The sequence below is a fragment of the Loxodonta africana genome, chromosome 9 (assembly GCF_030014295.1).
Source record: "Loxodonta africana isolate mLoxAfr1 chromosome 9, mLoxAfr1.hap2, whole genome shotgun sequence".
Lineage (NCBI taxonomy): Eukaryota > Metazoa > Chordata > Mammalia > Proboscidea > Elephantidae > Loxodonta > Loxodonta africana.
The window spans coordinates 54,163,419-54,178,767 of NC_087350.1; the positions used below are offsets into that span (position 1 = coordinate 54,163,419).

At 43.4% G+C, this 15,349-nt stretch overlaps 1 protein-coding gene across 6 annotated transcripts in view; it reads right to left on the reverse strand.

Annotated features, from left to right (window-relative positions):
* Positions 1 to 4,324: 4,324 nt before the first annotated feature.
* MRRF (mitochondrial ribosome recycling factor) overlaps positions 4,325 to 15,349 on the reverse strand; it is a 76,149-nt gene continuing 65,124 nt past the window's right edge. For 5 of the 6 annotated variants that reach the window (XM_023544965.2, XM_023544968.2, XM_010587661.3 and 2 more), the window contains one exon: positions 4,325 to 14,193. In XM_023544965.2, coding sequence (XP_023400733.1) covers positions 14,116 to 14,193 — 78 coding nt within the window. In that variant the 3' untranslated portion in view covers positions 4,325 to 14,115. The remainder of the gene's footprint in view (positions 14,194 to 15,349) is intronic. The other variant, XR_775611.3, reaches the window with a different exon arrangement.

Genomic DNA, 15,349 nt, shown 5'->3' on the forward strand with positions numbered 1-15,349 from the left:
CCAATTGAGCTAGATGTTCCTCAAAACCATGGTCCCCACAGCCCTCAGCCCAGCAATTGGGTCCCTTGTGGAGTTTGGATGTTATCTATGGAGCTTCCATGACCTTGAAAGGCTATGTTTTTAAATGGTCTACCAGACAGCAAAAGATGGAGCAAAGGGAAACCAGTTAGGAGGCGGAAACCAACCTGGCAGCCATTCATTCATTCAACACTCAACAGACATCTCTATGTAGAAGCAGCCCCTCCCTACATTCTAATTAATAGTTCCCAATATGCCCTGAAAAAGCCTTGGTGGCACATTGTTTAAGTGCTCAGCTGCTAACCCAAATGTAGGCAGTTCAAATCTATCAGCTACTCCATAGGAGAAAGATGTGGCAGTCTGCTTCCATAAAATATTACAGCCTTAGAAACCCTATGAGGCAGTTTACGCTGTCCTATAGGGTTTTTTTTATAGGGTCTCTATGAGTTGGAATCGACTCAACAGCAATGGAGCTTGGGCTGAATATGCTTTGGGTGTGGATGCCATATTGCCTATTATTAGAATGGGTTTGAAGGCTGGAGTCAGTAGGCTCTGAGACCCCAAGGGACTCTGCATCATGAAGCTGCTTTCTACTGCACAGACTTTGTACTGACTTTAAAGTGTCCTCATGAGTCATTGCCTTCTTGAGGCCTCAAATTCCTTATCAGTACAAGGAGGGAGTCAAACTAGATGGCCTCTAAGGTCCTCCCCTGTTCCCCAAGCCCTACAATTTTTTGTCCCATGATGGGAGGTTTAAAAACCCCAAAGTGAGGTCTGACTTGCTGTATGTGAGACTCCACTGGGAAGAGCCCTTGATGAAGAGTCAAGAAATCTGGGTTCAAATTCCACCTGTGCACTCACTTGCCGTCTTGTCAAGAGATGAGTCCTTCCTTTCTCTGCACCTCAGTCTCCCCTTTTGTACATTGGGGGAATTGGCTAAAAATGGGGAGACCTATGGCAGCCCCACCCACTAGACTCGAGACACACCTACCACCTAACAGACTTGACTTCCAGTTCCAACACTTACTTTCCCTGGTGACAGTGAGCAAGTCACTTAGCCTTTCTGAGTCTCATTTTCCTCGTCTGTAAAATAAAAACCCAAAACCAACCAGCTGCCATCGAGTCAATTTCAACTTATGGCGACCTCGTGTTTCAGAGTAGAACTGTGCTCCATAGAGTTTGTGTGTGTGTGTGTGCGTGTGTGTGTGCTTTAGGTGATCCATAGGATTTTCAATGGCCGGTTTTTTGGAAGTAAATAGCCAGACATTTCTTCTGATTCCATTAGAACCCGAGTGCTTAACCATTTACACCACCCAGGGACTCCCATCTGTAAAACAGGGGCAATAAAATCTGAGCCCAGAAGTTTGCCGTAAGCATTAAATTAGGTGATGTAGCTCATGTGCAGAGCATTGAGTAAATGCTCCCTGAACAGGGGCTGTGGTTATGGATGGACCAATGCCTGCACTGATGGGTGGACCAGCTCTAGTGAGGTCCTAGTTCTTTCCATCTCTACAATGGCTTCATTTTACCAGCAGCTGGGATTCACTGGAAGCTTAGAATTTAGGGGTTCGTTTAATCTTTGCTTTGGGTGAAAGAAGCTAAACGCCTCTCCACTCCACTGGGGGGAGGGCAGTGGACACTGCTGGGGTTCCAGCTTGAGGCTGTGTTAGCCACGTTGCCACAGACAACCAGCTAACTAGCAATGGAGTGATTTCCTGATCGGCGCAAACAAGACCTCCTCCTTCCTCCCTGAACATTGTTGAATAGTGGTTGCCCCCACCTAGATCCCCATTCTAAAAGGCATGCTTTGCATTTTAGGAACCCTCCCCCCAAAAAGGAGTTCATTGTGTGTGCTGGGTCTGAGATGTGACCAGAGACTTTGCGGGTTGCCTCCTACAGTGGTGGCAGGAACTAGGTCCAGTCTCACAGACACCTCTGGGCATCTCTGTGCTGGGCCTGTGCTGGAAGTCTCTGTCCCCAGGAGGCTCTCGTCTGATGGGGAAGACAGTCCACACACCTCACCAGGGGAAAAGTGCTTAGTGTCCTGTGAGTTTGGTCTGAGGAAAAAGAGGGTGCATCTATGAGTGGCAAATGGATTCCTGGAAAGCTTCCTGCAGGAGGTGGCATTTGTGTTGGGTCTTGGAAGATGGCTGAATATATCTATCTTTTTTTGGAAAAAATTTAAAAGTAGGGGAGAAGAAAAAAAGAACAGAAAACAAGGTAACAACCATTCCTATTTTCACCATCCAGAGTGATTATTAACATTTTGTCAGGTCTTTTTAAATATATATGCAATGTAACTAGTAAAGAATGTCTGCCTTGAGCATTATGTTCTTTTAAGAACTATCTATATAGGATCAAATTGGCCACAGCCACTGGAAAGATTAGAGAGGAAGCTTAGGGGGCAGTGAGTTAATGTTAATGGGGGATGAACAACACAGAAAAGGAGGGTGAGAATGGCTGCACAACACGAAGACTATAATCAATATCACTGAATTGTACATGTAGAAACAGTTGACTTTGGTGTATGTTTTGCTGTGTATTTTCATCAACAACAAATTTTTTTAAAAAAGAAACTAAAAGAGGTGTATATATATGTGACAATTTTAGGGTATCTTTAAGTCTCCCTCCCCCAATCCCCAATGGCAGTCACCATTATGAATTTATTAAGTGTCCCTCCGCCCTCTATTTTATGCTTTTATAGTCCAAAATAGAGTCAGGGATAATAATAATAAAAGAATTGTCTTGTGTTTGTGTCATTCTAACTTATATAAATGGCATCATACTACAGATAAGACTCTGCTTGCTTTTCCCCCTCCCCATTATGTTTCAGGGGAGGGGGTCCTATTCTTGTCGAAACGTAAGGCCCTAGCTTACCATTGCCTCGTACAAACGCATCACACGTATTTACGCCCGGAACAGTTAGGGCTTCCATGAATGGAGCAAACCATAAGGACAGTATTAATGGAGGTAGGAAAGCAGGGGACACATGGCGGGGAGGCTAGTGAGAGCACAGGGCTGTGTGAGGAGTCGGGTGGGGAGGCCTGGCGAGGAATCTGCAGTTAGTGCACTGGGCGCTGCAATTGTGGGGAAGGGCCCCCCTTCCAACCACCCACACGCCCTCCGCAATAATTCCACTTATCCACTCTTCAGGTCCTCCCTGGGGAGGCCTCTGTTACTCTTTCCATTAATTGTTTCATTAATGTCCCACTGAAGTCAAGAACCCATTGTTCTCCGGGCCTGGGGCAGCCTCCCTGGCTTTCTCCCCCCGGCGGAGGGGGGAGGTTTGTAAACGTCTTTCCTTCCCCTGCTTTCCTTTGGCAAGCGTCCTTATCTAGTCCCTGCAGCCTGCCCGTGCTGGTGCTGCCGCTTCCTCCACCCACACCCTGCGCACAGAACCCGGCCCTGCAAAACCACAGGCCTGGCGCCCCCCGCCCCGCCCACCCCCATATCTCTGCCAGCCTCACTCAGGCTCCCCCCATACGTGTGTCTCTTTGCATTTTTCCTTTTTTTTTTTTAACTGTCTCTCTTGTATGCTTCTCTCCCTGGATTTCTGGGTTGTCCTTTTGTGTGTATTTCTCTGTCTCCGTCCGTGTCTCTATCTCAGGGGCTCTCCTTCTGGGTCTATCTCAGAGGCCGTCCTCCTAGGTGTCTCTCTTGGTGTACCTCTCTGTGTTCTGTCTCTGTTACCGCCTCGCGGTCACCTCTATTTCTCTTCTCCGTGTCCCTGTGAGCATCTCTCTCCACATTTCTTTCTGGGTATCTCCTTGTCTGTCTGTCTCTATCTGCTGATCTCTGTGCTTGTGCCTCTGTGCACACCTGTACACCAGTGTGTGCGTACATGTGTGTGTCTTTGCCTTTGTCTCTTCCGCTCTTTTTATGTCCCTGTGTATATCTCTGTGTCTCTTTGTCTCTCTCTGACTCTGTCTCTTTGCCTCTCCCTCCCTCTGTCCCTGTGTGTGTTTCTCTGTCTACTCCTCTGTTTATCTCTTTCTGTCTCCCTTCTCCTCTCTCTGACTCACCTCTCCCCATCTGCCCCTCCTCCCTGGTGGGTCTCTGAACCCTCCTGATTAACTATTGTGCTGTTTCCAACCCTTGCCTCACTGCCACCGCTCACTCACCCACTGGGTCCCCGAAGCCCACACAGGTCAAACCGCCTTCTTCCCTGGTTGCCTCTCTCCCTGGTTACAGCTTCAGCTCCTCTCGGATGACAGCCTCGGAGATGTCAGCTAGGAGTAGGCGTGAGGTCCCATGGCTCTCAGACTTTACGATTTATGCACCTGTAAAGTTAAAAAATGGAGGAGACCAAAAGGTGATCGCAACTTTTTTATTTTCCTAAGTGAGAATTTTTTTTAAGTCACCAACTTCTTATCATTTTCTAATAGAAAAAAATTTAACATCAAAGCAAAAGTAGGAAGAGGGAGATCTAAAAATATAAGGCAGTCCTTTAAGTTAAATAAATTTAATGAAAACATTTGCTACATTGCCCTTATTTTACTTATTTTGTCCCAAATGGGTGAAAATTTTGTCAGGGACTAGCACGAGTAGTCTGGACCAGTTGGAAATCACTGATCTTGTCCAGCCCCTCGTGGTATCCATGGGGAAATGTAGTGACATTTACCTGAATTGAGGGTAGAAAGGGCAAAACTGGGACAGGACCAAGAACCTCTTGCTAGCAACTTCAGCACTTCACAGGGCCCTTCCCAGTCTCACTGGCCTCTTAGTTTAATAATTTATTAGGGCTGCCTAGGCTAAGGGTAAGAAACCAGAGCCATGGGGTTTGAATTCTTTCTCTGGTCCTTTGTGTCTTTGTACAAGTAACTTAACCCCTCTCTGTGTTTCAGTTTCTTCATCTGTAAAGTAAGTAAAATAATAACTACCTTCCAGAGTTGGCTAAGGAGAGCTGGTGGCACAATGGTTAAGTGCTTGGCTGCTAAGCTAAAGGTTGGCAGTTCCAACCCACTCAGTGGGTCAGCAGGAGAAACACCTGGTGATCTGCTCCCATAAAGATTACAGCCTAGAAAACCCTATGGGGCAGTTCTGCTCTGTCACATGAGGTCACTATGAGTCAAAAATCGACTCAATGGCAAACAACAAGAGTTGCCTAGGAATCCCTGGATGGCACAGTTAAGTACTCAACTACTAATCAAAAGGTTGCCAGTTCAAATCCAGCCAGAGGCACCTTGGAAAAAAGCCCTGGCGATCTGATTCCAAACGGTCACAGCCTTGAAAACTCTATGAATCACAGCTCTACTCTACAACACATGGGGTTGCCATGAATCCAACGGACTCCATGGCAACTAGTTTTGTTTTGGCTTGGAGCTGCCTAGGGGGCAGTGGTGGTTCAGTGGTACAGTTCTCACTTTCCATGCCTGGGTAACAAAAGGAGCCCTGGTGATGCAGTTGTTAAGCATTCAGCTGCTAACCGAACGAAAGGTTGGCAGTTCAAACCCACCCAGTGGCTCCACAGGAAAAAGACCTGGCAATCTTCTTCCATAAAGACTATAGTCTTGAAAAGTCTATGGGGCAGTTCAACTCTGTCCTACAGGGTCACTATGAGTTAGAATTGACTCAACAGCAAGGGGTATCACGTACTAAAAGTCCAGTAATTGTTAGTCACTGTGAGTCGGAATCAACTCAAAAGCAAAGGGTTTGGTTTTTATTATCATCGGAGCCCTAGTGGTGCAGTATTTAAGAGTTTGGCTGCTCACCAAAAGGTCAGCAGTTCAAATCCACCAGCTGTTCCTTGGAAACCCTATGGGGCAATTCTACTCTATCCTATAGGGTCACTATGAGTCGGAATTGACTCGATGACAATAGGTTTGGTTTTGGTATTATTATCATCATCAAACAGGGGATTTGTAGGACCATTTTAGAAGAAGAAAATATTGTGGTTGAGGCAGGAGCCTGCGAAGGAGCAGAGTAGAAGGGATGCCTGCCCCAGGGGCCAGATGGAACCCCAGCGTCAGGGGCAGTAGTCAGATTATGGAGGAGTTGCTATGCTGGGAGGACTTCAGGGTCTCGGGGACCCAGCAAGGCTGCTTTGGAGCTCAGGAGGCCAAAGGTGGCATGGAATTAGGAAGAGACCTTTCCTTGCCTCTTCAGGGAACCCACTCAGCACGCTCAGGTCCTAATACTCTTAAATGCTGGCATTCCCAGTAGAAGCAAAGAAAAACTCCCTCAAGTGGAATTCATAGCCACAGATGCCAGCGAGGTGGAGCCTGGGCTGGAGAAGGAGTATGGCGATGCCAGTGGATGTGGACACCATGTGAAGCAGCCCTTAGGAGATGTCCAGGAATCCTCGAGGTAGATTTAGTAGATGAGGTGGAAGGTCCTGAGCAAGCAGGTCAGAGTAATTAGGGAAACTTTGGGTTACTGATGTAAATGTGATTTCATTTGTATTCACAGCCCAGCAGGACCCTTACAATTGGGCAAACATTACCTCAACACCTGCTTTGCACCAAGCACTATACTAGTCAGGGGATACAAAGATTAAAAGAGCAGGGAACTTTCTTTCAAGCAACTTACCCACATTAATCTAGTGTATGAGTCGTGTTCTACCCCATGGGAACAGCAGCTCAACTCACCCGCTGAAGTGAGGCCCAGTGCTCAGAGACTTGGGTGAGGCCGGCCTGGAACATCTGCCATGTGTATTCCCTGGTAAAAACCACTCAAGGGTGTACCCAGAAAGGAGAGGCACTTTGAACGTAGAACTGACAGGACTTGGTGACTTATTGGACAAGGGGGTGAGAGAGAGGAAGGCAAATGTGGCTCCCAATGTCCTGGTTTGGCATCCTGGTGGACGGGAATGCCATTGCCTGAGAGAGGAAATGCAGGAGGGCAAGCAAGTCTGGGGTGAAATGTGCTCTCCAGGTGGTGCTGGCTGAGCTTGAGGTGCTTGTGGCACAGCCAAGTGAAGCTGCCCAATAGGTACTTCTTGTTGTTGGGTGCTGTCGAGTCGATTTTTGACTCACAGCAACCCCATGTAACTGAATAGAACTGCCCCGTAGGGTTTTCTGGGCTGTAATCTTTACGGGAGCAGATCACCAGGTCTTTCTCCCACACAGCTGCCGGGTGGGTTCGAACAGCCAACCTTTAGGTTAGCAGCTGAGTGCTTAACTGTTGCACTACCAGTACTCCTAATAGGCATATGCAGATCTAGATATCAGAAGAAACATCAGATACATACATGAATGAGTTCCCGCAAAGAAGGAGGTGGAATTAAGGAGTTTTGAAGGCTAGGTAAATTTTTCCCGTTGGGTAGGGTAGGGATTTAAGGGAGCACAATACCAGGCACAGAAAACAGTCTAAGAAAATGGACAGAAGTGGAAGAAAGCAGCACAAAATTTCAGAAAAGCTAACAAATTCCATTTAACTGAAGCACTTTTTGTATCAGGGCAGTTATGAGAGATGAGTGGATAAAGCTCAAGAGATACACCGGGCTCAGGCTGCCCAAGTTACTGAATGTCGGAGTGAAGAGTTTGTACATAATTCAGAAGGCAATGTGGAGCCATTGAAGGTTTTGGAGAAGAGTGACATGATAAAGGTGTATTTCACTTATTCATTTAACAAACACTGAACGTCCTCTGTGCAGAAGCAACCCTTCTCATCAATCTAATCTCTAGTTCCTAGTCTGCTGAAGGTTTAGACACCAAATCACACTTAGTATTAATATTTCAGGTAAAGAATGAATAAATAAGTTCTACTAAACACATCAGTGGTATCGATAAAAGCAAATGAGTTTAAGTCACCTATTTTTTTATTAAAAGGAGTTTCAGAATGCTTTATAGAATAAAACAACTCTAAAAAATGTGCCTAAAACATAGTGATCCTGAATGGCTAAAAATACAGGAATGGGGAAAGATAAACAAAGAAAATGCAAACAAAAAGACTGTGATCTTGATATATGACAAGACAGAATTCAGACTCAAAGCACGGAATAAGATGAAGATACGAGTTTGGATATCTATGCATCAGACCACACAGCAGCCCCTCTCTAAAGCAGAAATCACAAGAGACACAAGAAGGAGACGGAAACATACTATTTTCTGTCCAAGATTCATCAAAGGGTCAAAAAATTATGAAAGATATAGAAAACCTAAACAACATAATCTGTAAGATACATTTTCTTATGCATATCAAAATTTGTACCCCCAAAATAGAGAATATATCTTCAACTGCACATCATGAAAAGTGACCATATGTAAGGGCAAAAAGAATCAATGGCTTTTGAAGACATGAAGAGCTTTTATGATCATCATAGTGAGGCTTTTTGCATGGACTTTGTAACTGTAAAACTTCACTCAGTGGTTTCAATGAGACAATGGATGGAGAAGCTCTTTGAAAACTAAAAGCCACCAAGCAAATACTAGTTACTGATGCTGTCAATACTATTATTGTTATTGCTGTTATTATTGTTCACAGCTTGGTAATTGGTGCTTACTTCCTGGATCTCTGTCACATTCTGGAGAGGAAAGTCTGTCAGACAGGTGAGGTATAAATATGTAACTTTGCTGTCTCTGTAAGAGCTGCCATTTCTTCAGTGAGTGGGCAGCATGTTTTGCAAGCCTTCCTTTATTAACATAGCTTCCTGATTGTTTTATGAACATAAGATTTCTGCTTCTCTTGTATTACCTTCGGGGTCCAGGACAATACCTGGTTTATTTTGAGTAAGTGCTCAATGAGACTGAATCGAAGCACAGCCCACTTTAGATACACCTGGGTTTGAGATTTCACTCTGGCAAGTTAAATACCCTTCTTGAACCTTTTTTCTCATATATAAACACAGATAATAGTAATACCTACACCAACTAAGGAGCCCTGGTGGTGCAGTGGTTAAGAGATCGGCTGCTAACCAAAAGTTAGGAGGTTCCAATCTACCAGCCGCTCCTTGGAAACCCTATGGGGCAGTTCTACTCTGTTCTATATGGTCACTGATTCGGAACTGACTCAACAGCAATGGGTTTTGTTTATACCAAATAAAACTGTGGGGAAGTTTAAACACAGTAACGTATGTAACCAGTTACCAGTTAGAGCTGATTGTGATACGTGGTGACCCCATGCCTCAGAGAAATGTGCTCCATGTGATTTTTTTTGTTTTTAATTTTATTGCACTTTAGGCGTAAGTTTATAGCACAAGTTACTCATTCAAAAATTTACACAGAAATTGTTTTATAACATTGGTTGCAATTCCTGTGATGTATCAGCACTCTCCCCTTTTCCCTACCACCCCAGGTTCTCCATGTCCATTCATCCGGTTTTTTTCCGGTCCCTTCCTGCCTTCTCATCTCTGCTTTTGGGCAGGTGTTGCCCATTTGGTCTCATATACTTGATTGAGCTAAGAAACATGCTCCTCAAGTGTGTTATTGTTTTATAGGCCTGTCTCATCTTTGGCTATAGGGTTGTTATGAGTCGGAATCGACTCAATGGCACTGGGTTTAATCTTTGGCTGAAAGGTGGACTTCGGGAGTGGCCTCAGTTCTGATTATCCAGAGGCCACAGTCTTGCGGGTTCCTCCAGTGTCAGACTAGTAAGTCTGGTCTTTTTGTGTGTGAGATTGAATTTTGTTCTACATTTTTCTCCTGCTCTGTCTAGGACACACTATTGTGATCCCTGTCAGAGCAGTTGGTGGTGGTAGCCAGGTACCATTTAGTTCTGGGCTCAGGCTGGTGGGGGGTGTGGTTCATGTGGTCTATTAGTCCTTTGGACTAATACTTTCCTTGTGTCTTTGGTTTTCTTCATTTTCCTTTGCTCCAAATGTGATGGGATCAATAGATGTATCTTAGATGGCTGCTCACAAACTTTTAAGACCCCAGACACTACTCACCAAAGTAGGATGAAGAACATTTTCTTAATAACTATTGTTATGCCAGTTGACCCAGATGTCCCCCAAGATCATGGTCACCAGCCCTCAGCCCCAGTAACTCGATCCCTCGAGGTATTTGCATGCGTCTAGGAAGCTTCCATGACTTTGCCTTGGTCAAGTTATGCTGACTTCCCCTACTCTGTCTTTCCCTTCACCAAAGTTAACACTTGTCTACTATCTAGTGATTTCCCCTCCCCCAGGTCTCCCCTCTCCTCTCGCTAACCTTCAAAGATTTTTTTTGTGTGTAAGCCTTTTCTTGGGTTTTTAAAATCATTGTCTCATACAGTATTTTCCTTTTGAGATTGACTTATTTCACTCAGCGTAACGCCCTCCAGATTCATCCATGTTGGGAGATGTTTCACATATTCATCACTGGTCTTTATTGTTGCATAGTATTCCATTGTATGTGCCATAATTTATCCATTCTTGATGAATACTTGTTTCCATCTTTTTGCTATTGTGAATAACACTGCAATGAATATGGATATGAACATTTATTCATGTGATGGCTCTTATTTCTCTTATTCCTAGGAGGGTTGCTGGATAGTATGGTATTTCTATTTCTAGCTTTTTAAGGAGGTGCCATATCGTTTTCCATAGTGGTTGTACCATTTTGCATTCCCGCCAGTAGTGCTTAAGAATGCCAGTCTCCGGGCAACCTCTCCAACATTTTTTTTTTTTTAATTAGTGCCAGTAATATACGGGTTAGATGGTATCTCATTATAGTTTTGATTTGCACTTCTCTAACGGCTGATTGTGAGCATTTCCTCATGTGTCTGTTAGCTGCCTAGATGTCTTCTCTGGTGAAGTGTTTTTTCATATTCTTTGACCAATTTTAAATTGGATCATTTGTCTTTTTGTTATTGAGGTCTTGAAGTATCCTATAGATTTTAGAGATTAGACCTTGTCGGATATGTTGTAGCCAAAAAATTTTTTCCCAGCCTGTAGGTTCTCTTTTTACTCTTTTGGTGAAGGTTTTTGAGGAGTGTGTTTAGTTTTTAGGAGCTCCCAATTATCTGGTTTATCTTCTCCATATGATTTCAATGGCTACGTTTTCAAAAGCAAATCACCAGACTTTTCTTTCAAGATGCTTCTGGGTGGGTTTGAACCTCTAACCTTTTGGTTAGCGCTGAGCATATTAACCGTTTGTGCCACTTGGGGGACTCCTAACATATGTAAAAGGCCTAGCATTGTACGTGGTCCACATGAGGCATTCAATAAATATTCATCTGGGTCTGAGGGAGGAGCAGGATTTACCAAATATACTTAGAATAGGGGTTCTTTTTCCAACAACAACAAAGAAATCTATCTTCAAACAAAAACAACATCCAATGCATTTTTTTTTTTTTTTTAAGAAAATACCACAGGGGTAATAGTTATGATAGATTCATATTATGGAATAAATACTATATTTAATGAAATTGAATTGTATCTACATGCACACACATGGATAGGTGGCCATGATGTGTTGTTGGATTAAAAAAAGCAAGCTTTAGAATATGAACAGAATAGTCCCCTTTCCTTTAATTACACACATATAGACAAAGGTCTGGAAGGACACACACCTAGTTGTAAAAGAAGAGTAAGACTGGGCACTTATGAGAAGTTTTTTTTAGCTTTTTACATCTCAGTTTCTTTTATCATTTCCAACACACACGTACACACAAGAAAAAAAAAGTTCCTGAATCTTCTTTGGACTGAATTTTTCATGGGACTTTGAAAGCTGTTGAACTGAATAGAGGAGGTGGCTAATTCTTCTGGCAAGTGTGAGAATTTCCATACCCAGCTTTTCTTTTTTGAAAGACAGAGAGAGAGATTGAGGGATGCAGAGGAGGAGAATGAATTGCTCCAGCATTACTCATTACTCAGCACATCCAAACAGGTAGTCTTATTCTGGTCTGTGCCACCACTGCAGCCTGAAACAGAGGAACAGAGAAACTCTTTGATAAATGTCAGCTGAAATACAGCAATCAGCTGAAAGCCATTTGCTGAGCTGTCTGACTGCCCTGGGCTCCAGGTTTTCCTTTATTCATTTATCATGATATTCGGCTTTGGCCAACATACACACAGGAGAGAAATTGTTGACATGTGGAACCCAAGTACAGAAAATCTTTCATTTTCCCCCCGCCTGTTCACTAAATAAGTTTTTGTTTATTTAAAGACTACAGAGGATTTGGCTGTTAAGAACCAAATGCCTTTGGAGTGGAGTTACAACATAATTTATCATTTCCTCTGTTTATTAAAAAATCCTGCATCTTTGAGAACATTTGCAGTGAGTGGGGGATTTCGACCACTCACAAAAACTGTTGCAAAGTCCCTGCCATGTGGCTTTACCCAAAAACGGCTCCATGGTTGCTATCTCTATCCCTATCCTTCCCACAGCTATGACTTTTGGGTGTGTGATGGCCACTCGGGGCTGGTGAGTGGGGTTTGACTGAGGACAGGTAACTGGGGCAGGAGATTATTTTGATCTTGAATCCCCACTGGCTGTTTGGTACCTTGCTCCACCAGTATGAGCAGTGAAAGAAGTGCAGCCCTTACTACCTCTAGCGTGGGACAGTCTGGGAGGAGTAAAACAGCAAAGAAGAGCTGGATTCTACTTCAAAAGGAACTCAGCCAGGTCCTGCTGTTGCCAAAGTGGGTTCCATTCTGAATGCAGACACCTGGCAGAACCAGACTGCACTTCCTGTCTTTCTACCCAAGGCATTATAAGGGCAACTCAGTCCAGTGCACCCAAGCCAGGGATCATATCTTGCCTGTTTTTGTACTTCCAACATGTAGCACAGTACGTGATACGGCTGGTGCTCACTAAACATTTAGGAAGGCGGTAGGATGCAGTGGTAGAAGACACACTTTAGAAACAGGCCTTAATTTGAATCCCAGCTCTGCCGCTTGTTAGCTGTGTCATCTTGGACAAGAAACTTCACCTCTCTGAGCTCTTCCTTCTCTGTAAAATTAGCCTGACAATTCTTACTTTGTACAGTTATTTAATGGACTACAGATAATGAAACCTTCTACCACTTACTAGGTTTTGATACTTTGGGCAAGTTACCTAATACTGACAAATTTCAGTTTTCTTATTTGTAAAATGGAGATAATACATGTCTTTTGAGTTTACGGTAAAGATTAAAAATAATGCCTAGAATTATCTCTGGCTAATGGTGGCTATATTATGAATAAATGAATGAGAAGATATTGGGAGGGGAAAAAAAAAAACTACTTAACCCAGTACCTAAAGATAAGCCACAGCAAGCGACCTGTCTGTCAACAACAGGCAGGCCCTGAGGAGAAAGCATTTCACTCTAAGTAAATATTGAGGACAAGGGCAAGAGTGGAAAATGACAGAAAGGAAAAGAGGCCAGCATTTGTTAAGTACCTACTACGTGCTATTCAATCACAACAAAAATATCTGAGCGCCTATGTTCCAGGCACTATGCCAAGTTCTCAGGATACACAGACAAATGGGCAAAAAGGACCATTAGTGTTCAGATAAAAGCAGTAGATGGTACTATGAGAGCCGAAAACAGGGCTCCCCGTTAGCAGGAGAAGGAAGACTTCCTAGGGGGTAGTGATATCCAGGCTGAGAACTAAAGGATAAACAGGACTGGCCAGGTGACAAGGAATGGAAGGATGTTCCAGGCAAAGAAAACAGCAAGTGTGAAGATGACCAAGAGACAAAGAAAAGTACTGTCATGGCTGCTTTATATACAAATCCTTAGAGATAATCAATCCACCCCAACTCTATCCTTTCCTTTGTGGCTTTTATTCTTTTCAATTTCAGAGTTTATTGTTCAGTGAAACTGGGCTTCTAGCAAAGGTGCCCAGTCACAGATCAAGGCCCACATTAGCACAAGCAGAGTTCTACTTGGAGACAGGACCTGACTGCCTGTTTGAAAAGGAGGCTTCTGAGACAAGGAGCAGGAGGTGTGAATCCTGTCAACAGTCCTAGTCCCTTGGTGACTAGGCAAATGCCCCAAGTAAACAGCCTCTGCCAGCAGCAAGTATTCTCTGAGGGTCACCCATGACAGCAGGCCCAGAGCAGAATGGATGGACAGGGGTTAGGAGGAGGAGAGTGAGCAAGTCTGGGTGTCCCACTGGAAGGCTGGGCTTCACAAGGACCAACAACTGAGTGGGTGCCAGCTTCAGTATAGATGGGTAGAGAGGTCCCAATTTGCTACCCATGGGATCCACCAGAAACTGGGCTTTCGAGTGTTGCTGGCCCCTGTGGACTTTCATCCAAGGAGTTCTTTGGTCTTCACTGCCAGATGCCTGTCCAGCTCTGCAACTGTGTCATCGGCCATTTGGCTGATCTGCAGAAACAGAAAATGAGACAGTCTAATAACTGGGAGTGGAAAAGGGTGGGGGGACAAATATTCCAGAACTGTGAACAGGTTATCTAGGAAATACTAATGGTAACAAAAGCTCATATTACCATATTTTTTTGCAAATACGTGCCCATGTAAATAACGCACCCACACATATAACACGCGGCATAGTTTGATTACAAAAATAGCAAAGGAGGGAGGTTATGCACTTGGCAAAAATGTATAATGTGTGCATTATTTGCATAAAAATACGATAATCAAGTCCTAGTTAGGCATTTTACAAAAAACTTTATATACACTCTTATTGATTGCTAACAACAATCACTTAATATATACTATTATCCCCATCTTGCAGATGATAAAACTGAGGCAGTCAGATCATGTGTTCAAGGACACACAGCTAGAAAGTAGCAATGACAAAATTTAAACTTGGATAGTTTAACTCCACAGCCCAAAATTCGTAACTATTATTATACAATACAGAGAAGCCAGCCTTATCTTTCCCTTAATGAGTTCCTGGAATTTCCCACACCTCAGACACTGTTATATAAAGCCCTCATACCAACAGATGAGAAAAAATATTAAGATCCCAATAGTTAAGCGAAAAAAGAAAAAAGGTCTTGAAAAAAGATGAAATACATCTGGATAACAAACATGGAAAATTCAATAAACATTGAAGAAATGCAAATTAAAACAAGATACAATTCAACTCTCACAGTTAACAAAATTTGATGTTGTGGTTTTTAATTACAATATTCCACGCTAGCAAGCTATGGTGAAATGGATAAGCTCATATATCATTGATAGGAATTCAAACTGATGTAAGAGATCAGACCATTTAACTCCAAAATCTCTCAACTGGGAAATTACCACTTTAAACAAGATCTGAAAAACTTTTCTTAAGTTCTATATGCAAAGGTATTTATCCCAGCTTTATTTATAGTAATAAAAAATCACAAAATCTAAAATTATACAATGGGGAAGTAGTTGAATATATACTCAAACCCCAAAAAACCCACTGCCATCGAGTCAATTCCAACTCATAGCGACCCTATAAGACAGAGAAGAACTGCCCTGTAGAGTTTCCAAGGAGCGCCAGGTGGATTCAAACTGCCGACCTCTTGGTTAAGAGCCGTAGCAC